The sequence below is a fragment of the Pongo pygmaeus genome, chromosome 8 (assembly GCF_028885625.2).
Source record: "Pongo pygmaeus isolate AG05252 chromosome 8, NHGRI_mPonPyg2-v2.0_pri, whole genome shotgun sequence".
NCBI classification, from domain to species: domain Eukaryota; kingdom Metazoa; phylum Chordata; class Mammalia; order Primates; family Hominidae; genus Pongo; species Pongo pygmaeus.
In genome coordinates, this window is record NC_072381.2 from 17,016,188 (window position 1) to 17,036,377 (window position 20,190).

Consider the following 20,190-nt stretch of genomic DNA (forward strand, 5'->3'; position numbering starts at 1 on the left):
TTTCCTAGTTTTACTTGAACTCGTGTGTGTGTGTGTGTGTGTATTAAGTTATATACAAGTTGTACACAATTGCATTCAAGATACTGAAATTCCAATACCACAGGAATCCCTAGGTTGCTCTTGTTATTTATAATCACACACAATTTACTCCTACATTGCCTTCTCTCTAATCTCTGGCTCTCTGTTTTCCATTTCTAAAACACTATCATTTCAAAATATTATATAAATGGAACAGCAGAGTATGTAACCTTTGGAGGTTGCCTTTTTTCACTTGGCATAATCCCTCAGTGATTTGTCCAGATTGTTAATCTATGAATAGTTTGTTTTCATTCAGGAGTTATATTCCACGGTAAGCAAGTACCACAATTTGTTTAACCATTCACCTGTTGAAAGGCCTTAGTGTTGGTTTCAACTATTACAAATAAAGGTGCTATTTATATAGATTCGTAAACAAGTTTTTGTGTAAACACAGTTTTCATTTCTCTTGGATAAATGCCCAGAGTGCAATTGGTAAATATTGGTCTTCGAATAGGTGTGTAGTGATAGCTCACTGTGGTTTTAATTCATACTTCTCCAGAAGTTAATGATGTTGAACATCTTTTCTGGTATTTATCATCTGTATAGTCTCTTTGGTGGAATATCTGCCCATGTCTTTTTCCCATATTCTAATAGAATTGTTTGTATTTTACTCCTGAGTTTGAGAGTTCTTTATATATTTTACATAGTAGTACATTGCCTATGTGAAGAAAATGAACAGACCGGCTACACACTGGATGAAAATATTTCACATGGCATAAGATTTTTAATTTAAATGAGGTAAAATTTATCATTTTCTTTTTTCTCTTATGAATCATTCTTTTGCTGTTTCATCTAAGACCTCTTTGCCTATCTCCAGGTCCTGAAGACATCTGCTACATTTTTTTCTCTAGAAGTTTTATATTTTACTTTTCCGTCTATCATCTATTTTGAGTGAGGTTTTCTACAAAATATGAGGTTTAGGTTGAGATTCATATTTTTTGCCTGTGGATGTTCAATTGCTGTAGTACCATTTGTTGAAAAAACCATTCTTCCTACATTGGAATGTTTTTGCACCTTTGTCAAAAATCAATTGAGGATGTTTGTGTGAGTGTATTTCTAGGTTCTCTGTTTTCATCTGGGTTTTCAACCAATACCACATTGTTTTGATTACTGTAACTAAGATAAGTAAGCCTAGGTAAATAGTAAGGTAGAATTCTTCCTCCCATTTTATTCTTCTTTTTCAAGATTCTTTTAGCCATTGAAGGGTCTGTGCCTTCATATAAGTTGTGGAAAAAGTTGTCTATACCTACAAAAGACTTTGGAGAAATTTTGATAGGAATTGCATTAAACCTATCCATCATTTTGGGGAGAAGGGACATCTTTACTATGTTGAGTCTTCCAATTCATAAATATAATTGTCTCTTTGATTTAGGTCTATGCCAGCATTTCATTATTTTTAGCACCCAGATCCTGCACATATTTGTTTGGGGCTTACTTGGCAATGAGACCATTTCTACATCTACACTGATCCATCTGATCATTACCAGGCACTTCCCATGGGAAAGAATGGACGATTGAGGGAGACAGAGCTTTCTCCTGTTTGGCCTCTTACACCACAGCAGAAAATGATGAAAGACAGGACTGTTACTTACATTTTGGCCTGTTGTTTTAATTAGCTGCTCCAACACTTGGCAGCTCAGTTCTCTCCAGCTCAGCTCAGTGCTTAGTAAGGTATTCTTTCTGTTATTGTTTTTTAGTTCAGTTTTAATATAGTCAAAGAACACACTCTGTATTTCAATTCCTTGACTTGGTTGAGGTTTTTTGATGTCTCAGGATATGATCTACCTTGGAATGTTACAAGAGTTCCTAAAAAATTGTGTATTCTGATGTTGCTGTGTGGTATATTTTACATATATATATTTATATATATACACACACACACACATATATATATATATACACACACATATATATGTCAGTCAGATCCTGTTGACTGATGGTTTTGTAGAGTTCTTCTATATCCTTGTCAATTATCTGTCTAGTTGTTCTATCAATTACTGAGAGGAGAGTGTTGAAGTCCTCAGCTATAACCGAAGATTTGTCTACGTCTCTTCTTAGTTCTATCAGTTATTGCTTTATGTATTTTGTGTCTCTGTTGTTTGGTGCATACACATTTAGGAGGATCATTATGTCTTCCTGGTGGATTGATCCTTTTATCATTATGTAAGATTCCTCCTTTTCTGTTGTAATTTTCTGTACTCTAAAGTCTACTTCATCAGATATAAATATATCCACTCCTGCTTTTTTTGGTTAACCTTTGCACGACATCCTTTTCCATCCTTTTACTTTTCATGTACCTATGTGGTTGAATTTGAAATCAGTTTGTTATCACTTAGATCATGTTTTGGCTTGATAACCTCTATTGTGATTGGTCTAACTAAACTATTTACAATTATACTGATATATATCAGTTCTGTGTCTACATTTTATTATATAAATTCTGCTTACTTTATCTGCTTTTTGGTCCTCTATTTCTCTTTTCTTTATGTCTTGGGGATTCCATTTTGATTGATATTAGCGTTTTTCTGTAAATTTCTTCACACAGTTTTGGTAGTGGTTGTTCTGGGTGTGACAATATGCCTATGTGATTATAAAAGTCTACCAGCATCCACATCTGACCACTTGTGGAAATGTGATTTCCATATAGGTCCCCTTTCAACTTTTCCATATCATTATACTGAGTATCAGAGGGCATTATAATTTCTTGTTTTATTAAATATGATTCACAAGCTTTATGGGGAAAAGGATATTCTATTATATGTATACATATTTTTGCTTTTTCCACATTCCTTTTTCTTTTCTCATGCTCCATGGTTCTTTAATAATTTCATTTTTGTTTGAAGAACTTCTGTTTGACCATCTTTAACAGTAGGTCTCCTAGTGATAATTTTGTTTAGTTTTCCTTCCTATGAGAAGTTTTTATTTTCTCTTTACTCCTGAAAGATAGTTTTCCAGATATAAAATGTATGGTTGACAATTCCTTTGTTTCAGCACTTGAAAAATATAGTGTCAATTCATTAGGACCTCCATGGTTTCAGACAAGAAATCTGCTTTTGTTCTAACTGGTCTTCCTCTCTAGGTAATGTCACAATTCTCTCTGACTGCTTTCAAGACTTTTTGTTTGCCTTCAGTGTTCAGAAGTTTAATTAAGATATGTCTGAACTTACATTTCTTTGTGTTTATCTTGGTTTAGGTTCACTCAGCTTCTTGAACCTATAGGTGTGTTTCTTTTGCCAAATTTGGGAAAGTTTACAGCCACTAGTTCTTTGACTGTTCTTTCAGCTGCACTCTCTCCTCTCCGTTTGAGAGAATGTTGAATCTTTTGTTATTGTCCATGAGTCCCTAAGTCTGTGTTGATCTAGTTTGTTTGTTTTTTCAGTCTATTTTCTCTTCGTTGTGCAGATTGGGTGAATTCTATTGTTCTATCCTCAAGTTCACTCATTCTATTCTCTGTCATCTCCATGCTACTATTGAGCCTATTCAGCATGTTCTTTATTTATGTTATTGTATTTTTCAGTTCTATAATTTCTATTTAGTTCTTTATTGTAACCACTATTTCTTTGCTGATATTTTCTATTTGTTTCAAGAGAACTCGTCAGTGATTGTTGAAGCATGTTTATGGAAGCTACTTCAACATCCTTGTCATATATTTGAACATCTGATTTATCTCACTGTTGACATCACTTGATTCTTTTCTCTTTCAAGTTGTGATGTTCTTGATTCCTGATACGACGTGTTCTTTCTGATTGTACCCAGGACATGTTATTTATTATGTTAGGAATCTTTGGGTCCTATTCAAATCTTTTATTTTAGCAGGCTGTCACCCTGTTTATGTTTACCATGTGGCCTTGCACATTTTGTGGGCTACAGTTCCAGTTGCTCTTCAATATTCAGAATCTGTGTGGTGGAATTCTGGTCTGCTTGGTTTACACGGTACTACCAGGGCTCTCACTGGTTCTTGCTGGTGCTACCTGAGGGGCTCTGTGTGTTTCTCAATTGGACGCAAAGGGTATAGTAATTTTCCCCTACCAATACCTCCTGGGTACCTCAATGTCTCTGGGTGGAAGAGGAGCATGTCTGGCCTGTGGGGACAAAGACGCTTCCCAGACTGGGCCCCTTTCTGTGACTGGGACCCATTTTTCCAGTCCCACCTACCCTGGTGTCTCTGGGTGGGTAAAGAGAATCTCAGCTTTACAGGTGTTAAGTGGCTTCCTGCAGGGGCTGCTTGCTGAAGCTGGGTCACTTTACTGGTTCCGTCCACCCACACAGCATTTCTTGGCAGAAACAAGCATCTCAGGCCCATTAGGAAAAGACGAGTGCTTCCCATGGCCACTTATTTTTGGCAGGGTTCCTAATCCATCCCACGCGCCAGCAGCGTTGGGCTTGTCTGATGTTGTCAGAGGGACCCCCATTCAATACAGAGGAGGAATGAGCCTAGGCCATTTTCCACATTCCAGTTTTACAACTGGAGCACTTGAAAGTTTTACTTAAGTCTGAATACTTGATATTGATTCATTTCATGAGAAGAGAGTTCATTTAGTTCATGGAAAAAGCCATTAAGAAAAGTGTATATTAAATGTATTTTATTATATACATATGTTATACACATATGAGATTTTCATTTAAACAGTAAGCATGGGTCAATGAGATATAAAACATCATTTGAGAGTTGATAGGAAGTAATAACACTGACAATAAAAGCCACTTTGACTCATCAAGTGACTTTAAATTCCAAGTACTTAGCACTACCTATGTTATTACATCGTATTACCTCCAACGCTTAAAACAGCCCTACTAAAGAAGGAATCATGCTCTTCATTTTACAGTTGAATAACTTAAAGGCCAATTGTTTAAGTAGCTCAGAGAAGAACATGCAGGTGGTAGGTATGAGAGACATGAATGGAGGGGCTAACATGACCAGTGTTATTTCCACTGGAAAGGCACAGTGGAAATAAGGCACTCTTTCTCTAAAAGGCACAAACTTTTAGAGATATAACTTGGAAGATGTAAAACAGTACAGATGAAATGAATTTCTAAGACAGTTATCATAGTCACAAGTCAGTGGAAAGTGACAAGCCACTGCCACACGAGCAGCATTTATAACTTTAGATTTTGAAAGAGTCTTGCTCTCCTGATGCCCCATTCCCATCATTTTTACAAGGGTTTCTCATGGTTTTTTCAGACTGTGGGGTCTTAAGGCCCAAGGTGAAGGCTGGCATTAGCTGCTTCTTCAACGATCCGTAATTTTTGTGGCATGCTTTAAATTTTGCCTGTGGCAGTGCCCTACATCATAAAGGGCATTTTCCCTTTAGGATCTATTAGAAAAGTAAGAAAGAAAAGAAATTCTACTTCCTAACAGTCGAGGTTTCTCACTTTCTCACTTTTCATCCAAGGAATCCAGGCAGCAAAATTTTCTTTCTTTGAGAGACAATGAATCACTTCTAGCTTAAACACTAATGTTCACAAAATCAACTTGGCTCCAATTAAATGAACAAGCGTACTAACCTTCACGAAGCTATTCTGACATTGTCCATCACCGCTGGGGATTAGGAAGTTGTTGTCAAAGCTGATCTCCAAGTGTTTACTTTTGTGAGTAATGGCCGTCCAGGAACATCTGCTGTTTTCGGGAAAATTCTGAGGCCAGTGAGGGGATCTGATTGTACCATTATCGGAATGAAATATTCCACCACAACCTGAAATATTGCCATGTAAAAAGCCATCAATTGGCAAGGAAAGTAATTTTGGAAACTCAAGACTGCCACAGAAGGAACATTTCTAAATGTGAGATTTCAATTCATCATTTTTTACAAGTGATCATCTTCCAGTCAGGTGCACAGCAAGCTCTCTCCATAAATGGAAAGGTGAGTTAAATTGAGAGAAAATTTCAGCTGTTACAGTTGTGTTACAATGATATTGAATTCAACCAAGAACACTAATCCTTGCCATAGAGAGGATAGATTTCCATCCTGTCTTCAAACAAGAGCTGTATTTTTATTTGAGCCTATGTAGTGTATGTAACCTGGCAATGCTACTTTGAGCCTATGTAGCATATGTAACCTGGCAATGCTAAGTTCTGTATTTTATTACCATTCACACATGGGAATATCACTCTACACTCCATTTGCAACTTTACTCTAACTGGACTAGAGAAAGTGATTTTGAGTTGGGGAAAATCCTTTTATTAAGCAATTTGGCTCATTCATATTGAAACTGACTGATGGATCAAAATTAATTATGTAGATTCAAAGGAAGAAAAATCTAGAATTTTCATACTTTTAAAACATGTAATTAAGAGATGGCAAAGAAAAATATGAACTCAAAACAAAATGAAGTTAAAGAGGCATTCTCTGAATCTCTTGCTGAGAAACCCCTGGAAATCAGGGATTCACCTAAAACTCCCTTCGGACTTCAACAACAGCCAGTGGTTGTTAACCAGGGAAGTCTGACTCAGTCAACAAAGAGCTTCATAATAACTGTGACTCTACCAGAAAGAATTGCCTTGTGTGATATATCAAGATTTACAGAAATCCCTAATAAAGTATCTGATACAAGTCCTTGTATTTTCTGAGAATTTTCACAATGTTTATACTTTCTATGCACAAAAACTATTCTTTTAAAATGAAATCTGTCACATTTTGACTCAGGACCCATTCACTACAGCATTTGTTCTAAATTACAAATCTCATCTTGTCACCTTCCTTTTCAAAACTCTTCAATAGTTTCCCATTGCTCAAGGGATAACATATAAACCAAGGCTCTTTATGTTGTGGACTTATTTTCCTGCCCCCAGCTCACCATTCAGCATTCTGCTTTTAGGCTCCAGATATTTTCAAGCAATTGGGATTCCAACTCATGCTTCTATTACTTGAGATTCCCAGGCTGTGCCATACCCTTTTGCCGATGAAGGCAGAATCATGAAGTGTTGAGATCAAAGTTTCTGGACTGAATTGCCTTTATTCAAATCCCGACCCTACCAATTATCAGCTATGTATCTGGGCAAATGATCAACCCATGCTTCCTCAGTCTCTGCCCATGCAAAATAGAGATGCCAGGTATTGATATTGTGTTATCCCACCAGGGTTGCTGCATGAGATGACATGTGCAAATATTTAGAATTAAGCCTGATGTAAAGTAGGTACAAAATGTACATATTATGAGTTCATAATATACGTCACTAAAAAGAAAATCAAGTGCAGCAAACATTTCTTTTACCTAAAGTTTGTGTGTTCCACATAGCATAAAATCCACCACCTTGCAATGAATGGTCTGAGTTAAAAGTCATGACCAGCTGATTGGAACCCGACTGTATTGTCCTGGGGTTTGAATTTCCACAGTATTGTCCTATGATGGGTGATTCAGGGGACCCACCATTCCTGACAGTGACGGAGTCCCAAGCACAAGTTGTATGGGGTTCAATATCAAAGTCACTAAATGTGAGCTGCAGGAGAAAAAAGAAAATGGTTGTCAGTGAGCTTTTATCAACCTTTACGTAGATAAGGCCCTTACAAATCCTTTAATTTTGTTTTAATTTTTATACTTTGTATTTTTGTCTCTTATTTAATTCTCCTTTCCCCTCTATTTTTTTTTCCTTATTGAAGGTTCTCTTGGAAATTTTGAGAAAAGACATTTCCCTAGTTTGGGATGGCAACTCATATTAAGAAACTGAATACACTTCTCTCTAAGATGCAGAATTATCTTCTATGTGTATCTTTCCCTATGCTTAAAAAAGAGATTTCACTCTTCATTAATAATAAATGCCCATGTATGTGCTCCAGTGAGAAAATGTTAGGGAAAAACAGTGATCTCATTGCAGAATCAAAGCCTTCTCTAATCACTTGCTTACTAAAAGAGCTCCATTTTCATGCAGGACAGGCTATTGTGGTTCTATTGTCTCAGAAGCATTTCACCCAGTCATTAGCACTCACAGTGATGGTGTGCCCTTGTGGGGCCTCCAACAGCCAAGAGCAGTGGGTCAGGCTGTCATAAGCATTTGGATAGTTGGGGCTTGTGATCACTCCACTCTCACCTATCTGTATTCCGCCACAATCTGAAATGAGATTGGTAACCCTCTCAATAAAACAGAAGTAAAAAAAAGAACCGATAATGCCAAAGTAAGTAGTAATCATAGCCATCAGATTTTGTGATTAAAAACATAGTAAGGCCAGGCATGGTGGCTCACGCCAGTAATACCAGCACTTTGGGAGGCCGAAGTGGGGAAATCACATGAGGTGAGCCTGGCCAACATGGTGAAACCCCATCTCAACTGAAAATACAAAAATTAGTTGGGCGTGGTGGTGTCTGCCTGCAGTCCCAGGTATTCAGGAGGCTGAGGCAGGAGAATCGCTTGAACCAGAAGGTGGAGGCTATAGTGAACCGAGATCGTGGCACTGCACTCCAGTCAGGGTGACAGAACAAGACTCCATCCCAAAAAAAAAACCATATACATATATATATATATATTGCATATATATATATATATTTATGTATATATATTTTGCATATTTTTTGTATACTTATATTTTGTATATGTATGTATAAAATAAATGAAATTACATAGAAGAAAAGTAAAATTGGGTAGAAGTTTAGGAATAACAAAATTCCATAAGGTATTAGCATAGAAAATTGAAAATTGAAAAACAAATACGTTTCTGAAGCATAATAAGGTCTGATGTTCAATACAAATAATACTGCTTACTGAAACCTGACTGTTTTCTTTGAATCTGATGAAGGAAAATCAACTAGCAAGATGGTTGAGTGAGTAGATAATCAATTTCACTCCTTCTTCAACCAGCCATTTGGTTATAACACAAAGGAATGTTAGATAAAACCATAACTAAAACATATTTTGATTCATAGCCAACTCAATGGAAAGAAAAGCAGCTCTCCAAAATCTATCAGCAGTAAGTGTACTCAAAGTGAGAGGAGTGAAACTGAAAGAGTGAAGTCTGAGAGGGTAAAGAATGCAGGTTTGGGTCCCAGGGTTGGGCTCTGATGTTTTGGTGACTGGGTAGGAGGAGAAGATAGGGCTCTGGGTGGACTGGAATTGAGACTTTTACATGAAGTTGGGAATCTAAACAAACTGGCATGCTCGTGAAAAGGGACTAGAAAACCTCCCATAGCCAAGGGAAGCAGTCAAGAGTAGGGCTGGGTTTTCCAGCACAAACTCTGAATGTTGCATATGCAAATCCAACACAAAACACTAGCAAATAATACCCATTACATGTAAAAAACACACATCATGACAAAATAGGATTTATCCCAGAAATGCAATGATGGTTTACCAAGAGAAATAAATCTTTCATATAATTTGTCACATTAACTTATGAAAGGAGAAAAAGTCGAATCATCTCAACGGATGCAGAAAATCATCTGATAAAATCTTATGCCCGTTTACATTTTAAAACAGCTTTTGCACACTAAGGATGGAAGGGACTTTCTTTAACAAAAGACATTTATTGGAAACTTAAGAGCAACCAATATATTTAATAATAAAATGTCATAGACAGTCACATCCAGGTCAGAAACAAGATGCTATCATTCCTTCTGTTCAATATTCTGATGGTGGCCCTAGCTAGCAAAAGGATGCAAGAAAATGAAATTAAGTATTATGACTGAAAGCAAAAAGAACTAACATTTGCAGAAGACATGATTGTTTACACAGAAAGATCAAAGAGAATCTATAGACAACATATTAAAACTAATGAGGATACCTAGATCTTTGGACTAAAGTTACATGTATGCAAATTATAAAATTTCTAGATATCAGCCACAACCAATTAAAAAATGTAATTTAGAAAATCTCATTGATAATATTAACAAAACTAATAGCTATGTAGAAATAAGTCTAACAAAATATAAAAGAAACCTTTATGGAAAAAAATCATTAATCTTTATAAGTAATTTTATCAAGATCTTAATTATAATTCTTACCTGTAAAGGAATACTTTGCATGGAATCCAATGTGTTCTACACGTTCGTTGGTGACAAAGTGAATCCATACCTGAGAATAAGGTATAACCAATGGCAATGTAGGCTTTGAAGGACCACAAAGTCTCCACATCAGGGGCCCATCAGCATCACCTGAACAAAATAATATACCAAGTGCCATCATTGATACATCTTTTGAGAAATACATTCAATGAATTTGGTAAAAGCAAATTTCAAGATATTCATTGACACACATTTAAATTCTGATTTAGTAGCAGACGTTGCACAACGTTTCTCTGTCTCTGTTAACTGCAAAAGAAAGTCCCTCCAAGGGGGTAAAACAAACACAAAAAATCAAAGCAATTTTGAAAAGAACCTCTATGATGGACACCATTTTTTTCCAACTTGTGTTTTCATAGTTATTTCAGCATATCTAAATAGAGATACAATGAATTAAAATAGCACTTTTGGACACACCTTTTGTAGGGTGTAAGAAATATAATACCAACAGTGATAAAATATATCCTCAAGATAAAGTGATCATTGCCTAAAATGTGAAAGATTTCTTCACTATATTCAATCAACTGAAGTGGACTCAATATTCGGCATTCAGGCCAAGAGCTGTCAGATCTGAGCCTAATATTTTTCATGAAGATTACTTTTCATGGGTTTGATGAACATGTACAGAGCACCAACAGAGCTCTCATTTATCTGCTTTCTTTTTATTCTGTCAGATAAACATCACTGGTCTTCTAAATCAATGACATATAGTATTTTAACTGCCTCTAAACCTGAGCAAATAAAGAGAAGACAGCATTTAGCTGACTGAAATTTGAGATACCTCTGTTCTGCTTACCACCACAAGCCTGTGGTTTTGAACCAGGTAGAGGGGGTGAGGGTTTATCAGAATTCCATGGAGAACATCCTCAAACCACAACTTCCCTTTCCCTCATAAGCCTTTTTAGACTCTTCAGCCTCAGAGAGGTTGGAGGACTCTCTGGCTGAGGCCCTTGGTCCGTGGGCACATCCTCTATCAAATTCTCCTTCTTGAAAATTCTGTTGCTCATGTTCTCAAAGGTAACTAACATTGACTTCTCAGTTTCGCAAGGACTTCTCCACCAACTAACTGATGAGCTTCTGCTGCTTTCAGCCTCCTTTTCTTTAAATTTTGGGATTACACAGAACTCAGCAAAACTTTGACAGTATGGATGATTACGTACTATTTACAATATTATTGTCTTCCTCTATCTACTTGTTTATTTACTGAGAAAAAAGTGTCAGCATAATTATGGAAGCAACCTAATGAATAACCTACATCTTGACTATAGGAAAGAAAGAAAATTGATTCATCCTCTTTGAACACAGAGTTTTAAAAATTCTTAAGAGAATTATGGTTTATTGAGTACACCGCAATCCTTTTCCATCACGAAAACCAAGACAAATGACTGCTTTGGGGTTATTTCCCCAAATAGCTTCCATGTGTCTCTCCATCTGGTGTACTGCAAAACTTCTTTTAACTCCTAAGGCCTCAGGAGAATTTCGCAGCCCCTTCATAAATCCTGGAAGTTCAGGAAACTGCCAACACATGCTGAGCATGCTAAGTCCCAGTCTCCTTGGAAAGGAGTTTTGATAGTAGTGGACACTCCCTTTGGCAAAAGTCACATGCCAGGAAACGAAGTGACTGTAACACAGAGTCTAGTTGTACAGTGATCCACCTCACTCACTGTTCCTGGCGTTCATTTTCCTCAGCTGGGCACCCACAGAATTATGGCTCTGAACAGAGCTCTTTTGGATCGTGTGTACCTATGTTAGAACCATTTGACTCCCTTCATTGTTAGTAGTCTCCAAGCATAAGAAGAATATTGTAGGCCAGGCGTGGTGGCTCACGCCTGTCACCCCAGCATTTTGGGAGGGCAAGTAGGGAGGATCACTTGAGGCCAGGAGTTTGAGACCATCCTGGACAACATAGGGAGACCCCATCTCTACAAAAAATTTTTAAAATTAGTTATATGTGGTGATGTACACCTGTAGTCCAAGCCACTTGGGAGACAGAGGCAAGAGGTTCACCTGAGCCTGGGAGGTTGAGGCTGCAGTGAGTTATGATCACACGACTGAACTCCATTCTGGGCAAGAGAGCAAGCTTCTGTCTCAAAACAACAACAACAGCAGCAACAACAATAAAAAAGATAAAAAGAATATTGTAGATAAATGGGAGAATGTGTTCTTAGATAGAACTCACCCACTCGAAACTCGAGGACATCAAATTGACAGTCCTGGTGACTTTCTAGGTAAAAATTTTCAAAATGAATGGAAATGGATGAATTTTCCTGATTTGGATTGCTAAGAGTCCATTCGCAGTTCAGGTTTCTTGAGTAATTCCTGACTCCATCATAGCCAGGAGAAGTAAAGTTTCCTTCAGGAGTATTTGGAAGAGACCCACCACACACTAAGAAAACAGAAGGCAACAGAGAAAGTAGTAGTAAGATTCAGGCCACAACAGAAGAGATAAACAATACAGGAACAGTAACTAAAACATCAACATTACTGCTTTGATTTGTTTTTCTAGATGCAGTCAGAGTTATGAGTAAAAGGCATGCAAATTATGGAAGTTTCTGCAAGTTTATAAAGGAAAGATGTGCAAAAATCAACAACTTCTCTATTTTCCTGTTGCTGTAGATTAAGTGGTGGGGGTTTGGCTCTGTATCAATAGGTCCAAATATTGAGGCCTACTGTTCATTAATATTTAATTTAGAGGAATACATAAATATAATGGTGGCAGGTCCTAATGGCTTGATTAGCAATTCTCCACTTGATCTAATAAATTATTTTAAATCAAACAGATAATAGGACATTAATTTGCCAATGAATTTGCCCCCTTTTAATAAAGGAACAGATGCTTCTGGTACCAATGAAATAACTTAGTGTTTTTCTTTTAATATTCACTCCCACTTCTAAATTTTAAAACCCTTAGATAATAGCACCAATCCAGGAAATAGGAGGATATTTATAATTAGAGGCCATATCTTGCTTAATTTTGGAATATTCTCTTCAAATCAAACCTCCCATTTATTTTCACTGGAAATATGTGTGTGGATAGATGACTAGAAACAATAAAGCCTGTTCTGTCGCCAGCAAAATTAATTACTCTCTGAGACTAAGTTACCCTCTAGGAGGTAGATGGTTTCTTTCAGCACAAAAGAATTGACCAGGGACTACGGAACAGGTCACCAACCCTCATGGTAACATGACCTGAAACTGTGCTAGAAGCTCATCTAATAGCATTAAAAGTTTTAAATTCACTATAGCAGTTTCTTCCTGAAATCGGAAAGCTTTTTTTCTGTCTGTAGTGCGTTTTTGATCTGCTTATGTGTGTTTGTCTTATGTCAAAGATTCCAAGTATCACTAAAGGGAAAATGGATAGCTCTATTGCCACTGGCAGTAGCTGGGGGCATCTGCAGTGCACCTGATTAAAATGGGGTGCATTTACAACATCCTACATTACCTGCATCTTCACTGGAGGCATAGGAAGCAGTGAAGCCACCATATGGCCTGGATCCATCCGTGAAAAAAATGACTTTCATTGTGTTTCCTGAAGATTTAATCTCATTGTTTACGTTCACACTACTACACAGCTTCTCTAGCTGGGGTGAGTTACTTCTAATGCCATTGAATACCTGTTGGAAAAAGAGTTTAACCTTCAGGCATACAATCCATCTTACTGCATATTTCCTAGGAGGTGATATTCCCAGCCCAGACCCACTTCCTTGTATAGGAACCCTGCCCCAAAATGAATGACCTAACAATGCAGGTTTCTATCGCAGTGCCACAAGCCACTGTTACCCTGAGCACATTTTGTGACTTCAGGGTGATTTCACTAGAATGAAAGTATTGCAGTAATGCCTTCCTGCCACGTGGTGATAGATTAAAAGCTGCTATACACTTTGCAACTGGAAACCGTGCTCTCAATTTAAAGGAGATGAGCCATTGTGCTTACAATGTGGTCTGCAGAGCTCACTGATGGGCAGTTTTTCTTAACAATGCATCAGGACATTTGTTACTTGGAAGGAAAGCTTCAATATCAGTTTCTGATGATTTCATGTATATAATAAAGCAGATATTTTTCTTTATTTACTTTAATTTTTATTTATTTATTTTTTGAGACAGCGTTTTGCTCTTGTTGCCCAGGCTGGAATGCAATGGTGTGATCTTGGCTCACTGTATCCTCCACTTCCCAGGTTCAAGCAGTTCTCCTGCCTCAGCCTCCTAAGCAGCTGAGATTACAGGCATGCACCACCATGCCCAGCTAATTTTGTATTTTTAGTAGAGATGGGTTTTCGCCATGTTGGTCAGGCTGGTCTTGAACTCCTGACTTCAGGTGATCCACCTGCTTTGGCCTCCCAAAGTGCTGGGATTACAGGTGTGAGCCACAGCACCCAGCAAGTAGATATTTTTAAATACCTTGAAAAGTAATTTGAAAAATCAATCTCCACCTGCAATTAAACATAATAGTTCTTTCCTCATTAGTTATGGATTCAAAGCTTCAATTTTCTTACTTATTTGAATTTCTAAGAATGGACTATTACTGACTCTAAAATATTAAATAATAACTGTAGTCATTCACATAGTTACAATAATTGGCAAACTATTCTTCCAATGCTTTACAAAATCAAATGAATTTGCATGCCTGGTTTTCACAGTTCAAAAAAAATCTAGATGAAATAACTGAACAATAATTCACTGATTGAATGATTGATATTCCCATTTTTAAAAGGATTTGAATGACTCAAGATTAGAAATAATGACTCAGACTATGGCACTAACAGTTATGCAGAAAGGGAATGCACTCCACAACAAAAGATGTCATCTCTTTAAATTTACTATAATTAATCAAATTTAGCTCTCTGGGGGCTTCTGGTGTAAAGTGTCTTCCAGCTCACTGGACCAGAAGAAGAGTTTGCTATCAGGTACTGAGCAGACAAAAATGCCAGTCTTTGCTTATCATCCACTCAGCCTGTGTTATCCAATCAACACAACACCCTCCCAGGCAGATAACAGTATCCCTGTTCTCCAGATTAAGATACCAGAATCCAGAAAGATGATGTAATTTGCTGAAGTTCAAATAACTAGTAATAATAGAACTGGGATTCAAACCATCCCTCTGATTCCAAACCATGAAGTAATGCATAAAGAAACAGATGAGGAAAAATATTTCTATAATGCTGAAAACAGGAATGGGCACCACATTGCCAGAATCAAAAGGGATTAGAATCAACTATAAGGTTAATGGGACATGTTGGAAACAGTGATCAATGGCTGTTATCCTGCCTCTGAGTCTGCCTTTGGCATAGAATCACAATGACTGAACATGTTATAGTCATCCATTTATCACATGGACTTCTGCTGTTAGAAGCAACCAGAATGCAATTCCCATCATTGTCCTCTAATCCCTTTTGTACTCAGAAACTACAACTCTCAGAGTACAAATGGATACGAAGCAGGCACGTGAGATTTAGAATCTGCTATGAGCAGGGACAAAATCAGACACAGGTCTTATTGTAGGACACACTGGGTGGCATAGCTTTTCATTTTCTCTATCTGTACAGAGAGTCAGATAGGCAGGTGGGTTTAGAGAAATTTTAGGCTCAGTCCAGCTGGAGAAGGTATTAGCCAGGAAGCAGTGCAATGAAAGTTAAATCTGCCTCCTCTGCACCAGCAGATCTTCTTCTTTCTTCTTCACTCTTTTCTTTTTTTTCTTTCTTCTTCTCCTTCTTTTCTCTTTCTCCCTCTCCTCATTCTCCTCCTTCTTCTCTTTCTCCTTCTTCTACTTCTTTTCTTCTTTTCTCCTTCTCCTTCTTCTTGTTCTTCTTTTTTTCTCCTTCCCCTTCTCCCTCTTCTTCTTTTCCCTCTTCTTCTTCTCCCTCTTCTCCTCCTCCTTCTCTTTCTTCTTCTTCCTCTTTCATCTTTCTTCTTCCTCTTTTCGGCAAGTTCTCAGTCAAATAGAGTAGGGGCAAAGGCCAACCCACATGCCCTTGTTTGGAGCAGAGTAAAGAGGAACCAAAATAAACATTGAACATATAAAAATACATTTCAAAAAAAGGAATGTGGACATTATACTAAAGATTCAAAAGAAAAGTTAATTCTGAAAGTGATTCGTTGCTGGAGTTTTAACCTCCCCAAGAGAAAAGACCTGTGGATATGACATTTGTAGGTTTGCAGGTTTCCCTGATGAAAGAGTCAGGACCCCCTCATGCATACAGAGATGCCAGTCATCCTTTCGGTAATTCATTCTTAAATATGAATGAATACCCAAGGATCAGCAGACATTTAGGGAAGTAATTAGTGTAAAAGGCAGAGATCAATATTAGTAAACAGGAGATAGGAACATGAAGAAAACTGACCCCAAATAAGCAATACAAAACTTCAAAATTACTACTAATATATTCATATATATATTAATATATCAAATATATAAAATATTTAAATATATACTTTTCAAAGATTTATGGTAAAATAGAGATAATTTCAGGTATACCATTTTTCAAAAAATTTATTGCCCTTGCCCATTTCCTTGGGGAGCTACAAGAGGAAATGCCTCACCAAAAGAGGAAATTAACCAAGGAAGGGACATGCATAGCATCACAAAGCCAGCTTTCCAGCCCAGGAGAAGAATGAAGGAACTTGCACATTTGATGGCAAAGGGAAATTCTGAAATGACAGCTAGCATCAGGCTTGCAGCTGATGTACACAGGCTCAAGGAAGGATATTACTGAGGAAAACAAATGGAACTGATATGTTTTACTACAGAAGGTAAAGATGCACATCTGGGGTGGAGAGGGTGTGGACGAATAGGTGATCAATGCATAAAACCCAAGAAACTGTAAAGAGGACCCAATTATTATTATTCCTTAGGAAAACAAAAGCAAATGTTGCCATAGTACACTACTTGGTTCAGTTGTGAATGGTGTTTACATAATCATGGTAATGTCAGCTGAATGGCAATTTAAGCAAAAGCTAAAACATATGTATTTTGGGAGACAATTGGGAAAGTATATAAACTGTGCATACCCCATGTGTGTTTGTGGTGGCAGAGGGGTAATTCTCATCTTCTAGAGTAGTATGTGGATAGATAACGTCCAAAAAAAGCAAGGAGTAGTAGAATAGGAATATTATTTAGAAATAATGACATAAAACCGACCAGCAGTAGCTGCAAGAGTTATAAGTTGATAATTAAGGGATAGGGAGATGACAAGTAAAATCTGCTTTGGAATTTGTGGTTGTGACCATAACTTTTATCTTTATTTGAGATCTAAAACTATGACTGTTCATATTCTCTTTCCTAAAGGACATGTGAATACTCTGCTTGTAAAGTTCCTAATAATCATTATATTCAGTATGATCTAAACTATGAAAATAATTTCAAAGGTAAAAAACAACTGTTAGCATATACCTCAAAATTTTAGTAATATATGAGTAGAATTAAAAATATCTTTTTATTTTTTATTTTCTGAACTCTCCAAATATTGCTCAGTAAGCATCCATTATATTTATAACCAGAAAAATAGACTAAAATCAGAATTCAAGTGGATTTATATCACATGATAACAAGTACATAAAGTATGCTTTGCCAAGAAGAGATGAGAAAATGAATCAAACTATGGTATAGTGGGAATAGTTAGTATTTTTTCTACTTCATCTTTGTATACATAATTCAATCAATAATAGGAAAAAAGTTTCTTTATAATAAACAACCTTAGTCCAAAATTTCCTGTCTCTCAAGTAAAAGAAAACACACTTGGTTTCTTATTTTCAAGATCTGAAAGACAACAGTTCAGTCCTTCAGATATTAGAACTTGGAAACAAAATCTGAAGGCTGAATGAGATCATTTTACGGCAATACAAAGTGGTCATAAGATACAAAGATATTTCATATTTTTGAAATTCACTACCCAACAAGAGACAATTAAACTGAAAACAAAAGTGGCTTGTTATAAAAGGGATAATGATAGTACCTCTACTATCCATTCATTGAACAATTATTTATCTCTATTATGTACAGGCACTGGGGATTCAGTGAATCCCCAGCAGCGAATGAAACTATGGCTTGACCTCAAGGAGCTTACATTCTAGTAGGGGAAGCAGACAATAAACTGATGAACAAATCAAAATGATGTATGGCAGCAGGTGTGAAGTGCTGTAAAACAGATGGCACAGAAGGGTCAGGCCAGGGTGGGGTCTGTAGTATAAGGTACTTAGACGTTACGGATTAAAAGGCATTCCAGGAGATACCACAGTGAAGTGAGAGTGCAGAGCAGGCCGCCATCTGGGGAGGGGCATTCCAGATGAAGGCAACACCCAGATGGGGAGCATCTCAGCACATTCAGGGAACGGAATGGAGGCCAGGTGGCTGGATCCCAGAGAGCAAAGAAGAGAGGAGTTTGAGATAAGACAAACAGGTAGAAGAGGGAGGGGCAGCAGAGAATGTCAGCCAGGTGGGCCACAGGTGCAATTTGGGATTTTCCTCTGAGTTAGATGAGAAGCCATTAGAGGATTTTCAAAGGGAGCAACATGATCCAATTGAGGTTTAAAACCATCACATGCTGCTGTGTTCAGAATGTAGGGAGATGAGAACGGAACCAGGGGGACCAGGTGGAACTTTCTAAAATAATCCAAGTGAACAGCGGGGGTATTAGTAGTAGATATGATGAGAAGTAGATCAATTGTGGATATTTTTAAAGATACACCCAATGGGACTTGCTTATAGATGCCATATAGGGTGTGAAAGGAAGGATTCCAAAATAGACATCAAGATTTTTGAGCCAAGCAACCAGAAGTTTGGAATTATTTACTGAGATAACAAATACTGCAGAAGGGGCAAGTTGGGTGGAGAAATTTACTAATATTAATCCAATCTACCTATCTACACACACATATGTGTGCATAGTACTTGACAGTTAGCAGTCTATTTGTTATTCACACTCAGGGATCTCATTTGCTTTCTTTCACTGCAGGAAGCTGAGAGTGCTGAGGGCACATCTGAAACCACTGGAGGTTGGCGACATGGAGGTCATGTAGCAGTGCTCTCCCACCAAGAGTCCCTCTGCACCCCTGGAGAGAGCAGTGATTATGCAGGACCACCCACCTGCTCAGAACTTTCGTGGTGGTTTGTGCTGTGACTCTGGTCCCATTCAGCTATGTGCTGCTGTAGGCTTAGCTTCCCACAAGCTCACCAGTTTTGCCATTTGTCATGATCATTCACTCTTAAAATTTATCCTATGACCCTGATGCACAGAGTGATAGCTGATAGTCTCTTAAAACAACTTTTACAATTATTTTGACAGGTTACTATGATTTTGTTCCCTCAACAATACTTAGAATTTGTCTGAGTTATAGTTGCATAGATGGCAATTTTCCTGACCTAGTTTTCTGACTATGATTTGTGGGTCAGTAAACTCTTTAAACGATGGAATATAACATCTCAGGCGGCAGGGAACACTTACTGTCACATGCTCATTGTTGCAGGATGGATGCGTGGCCAGCCTCAGGTTGTTAAACATTAGGGTAATCCGCCTTCCCTCCGGGGCGGTGATTCTCCACTTGCAGATCCGGCCATGAGGATTTGGGTTCGGGTAGTTGGGAGAAGTAAATGTTCCAGTAGAGCCCTGAAGATCCCCACCACACTCTAATGTGGGGGGAAAAAAGCCAAGAAACTTCCAATCAAATCAAAATGTTTCCTTCCATGAGGAGAGCTCTCAAAATTCAGGTATTTAAAAATAATCCTTCTAGATAAAATTATTCTCCGTATTTATTTATGTGCATGAGGATTTTAGTGAACATATACATTCACTTTTTGTCTCTATTAATATTTAATCCTGCCTTCCATGGATGATAGTCCACAGGCAGCAATTTAGTTATCATCATGGCTCAAGAAATGAGAGACCAATGAATGTCATGAACTTAAAAATCAGGAAAATTGGGCCAGGCGCGGTGGCTCACACTTGTAGCACTTTGGGAGGCCGAGGCAGGCAGATCACAAGGCCAGGAGTTCAAGAACAGCCTGACCAACATGATGAAACCCCGTCTCTACTAAAAATACAAAAATTAGCTGGGCGTTGTGGCGTGCACCTGCAATCTCAGCCACTCAGGAGCCTGAGGCAGGAGAATTGCTTGAACCTGGGAGGCGGAGGT

General features: G+C 37.7%; 1 protein-coding gene across 1 annotated transcript in view; it reads right to left on the bottom strand.

Moving 5' to 3' along the window:
- CUBN (cubilin) overlaps positions 1–20,190 on the bottom strand; it is a 304,926-nt gene that overhangs the window by 68,031 nt on the left and 216,705 nt on the right. Inside the window, exons 48-54 of the mRNA XM_054503528.2 lie at positions 19,503–19,684; positions 13,508–13,679; positions 12,245–12,451; positions 10,009–10,158; positions 8,004–8,125; positions 7,291–7,516; positions 5,584–5,771 (exon numbers count right to left, since the gene is read on the bottom strand). Coding sequence (XP_054359503.2) covers positions 5,584–5,771; positions 7,291–7,516; positions 8,004–8,125; positions 10,009–10,158; positions 12,245–12,451; positions 13,508–13,679; positions 19,503–19,684 — 1,247 coding nt within the window. The remainder of the gene's footprint in view (positions 1–5,583; positions 5,772–7,290; positions 7,517–8,003; positions 8,126–10,008; positions 10,159–12,244; positions 12,452–13,507; positions 13,680–19,502; positions 19,685–20,190) is intronic.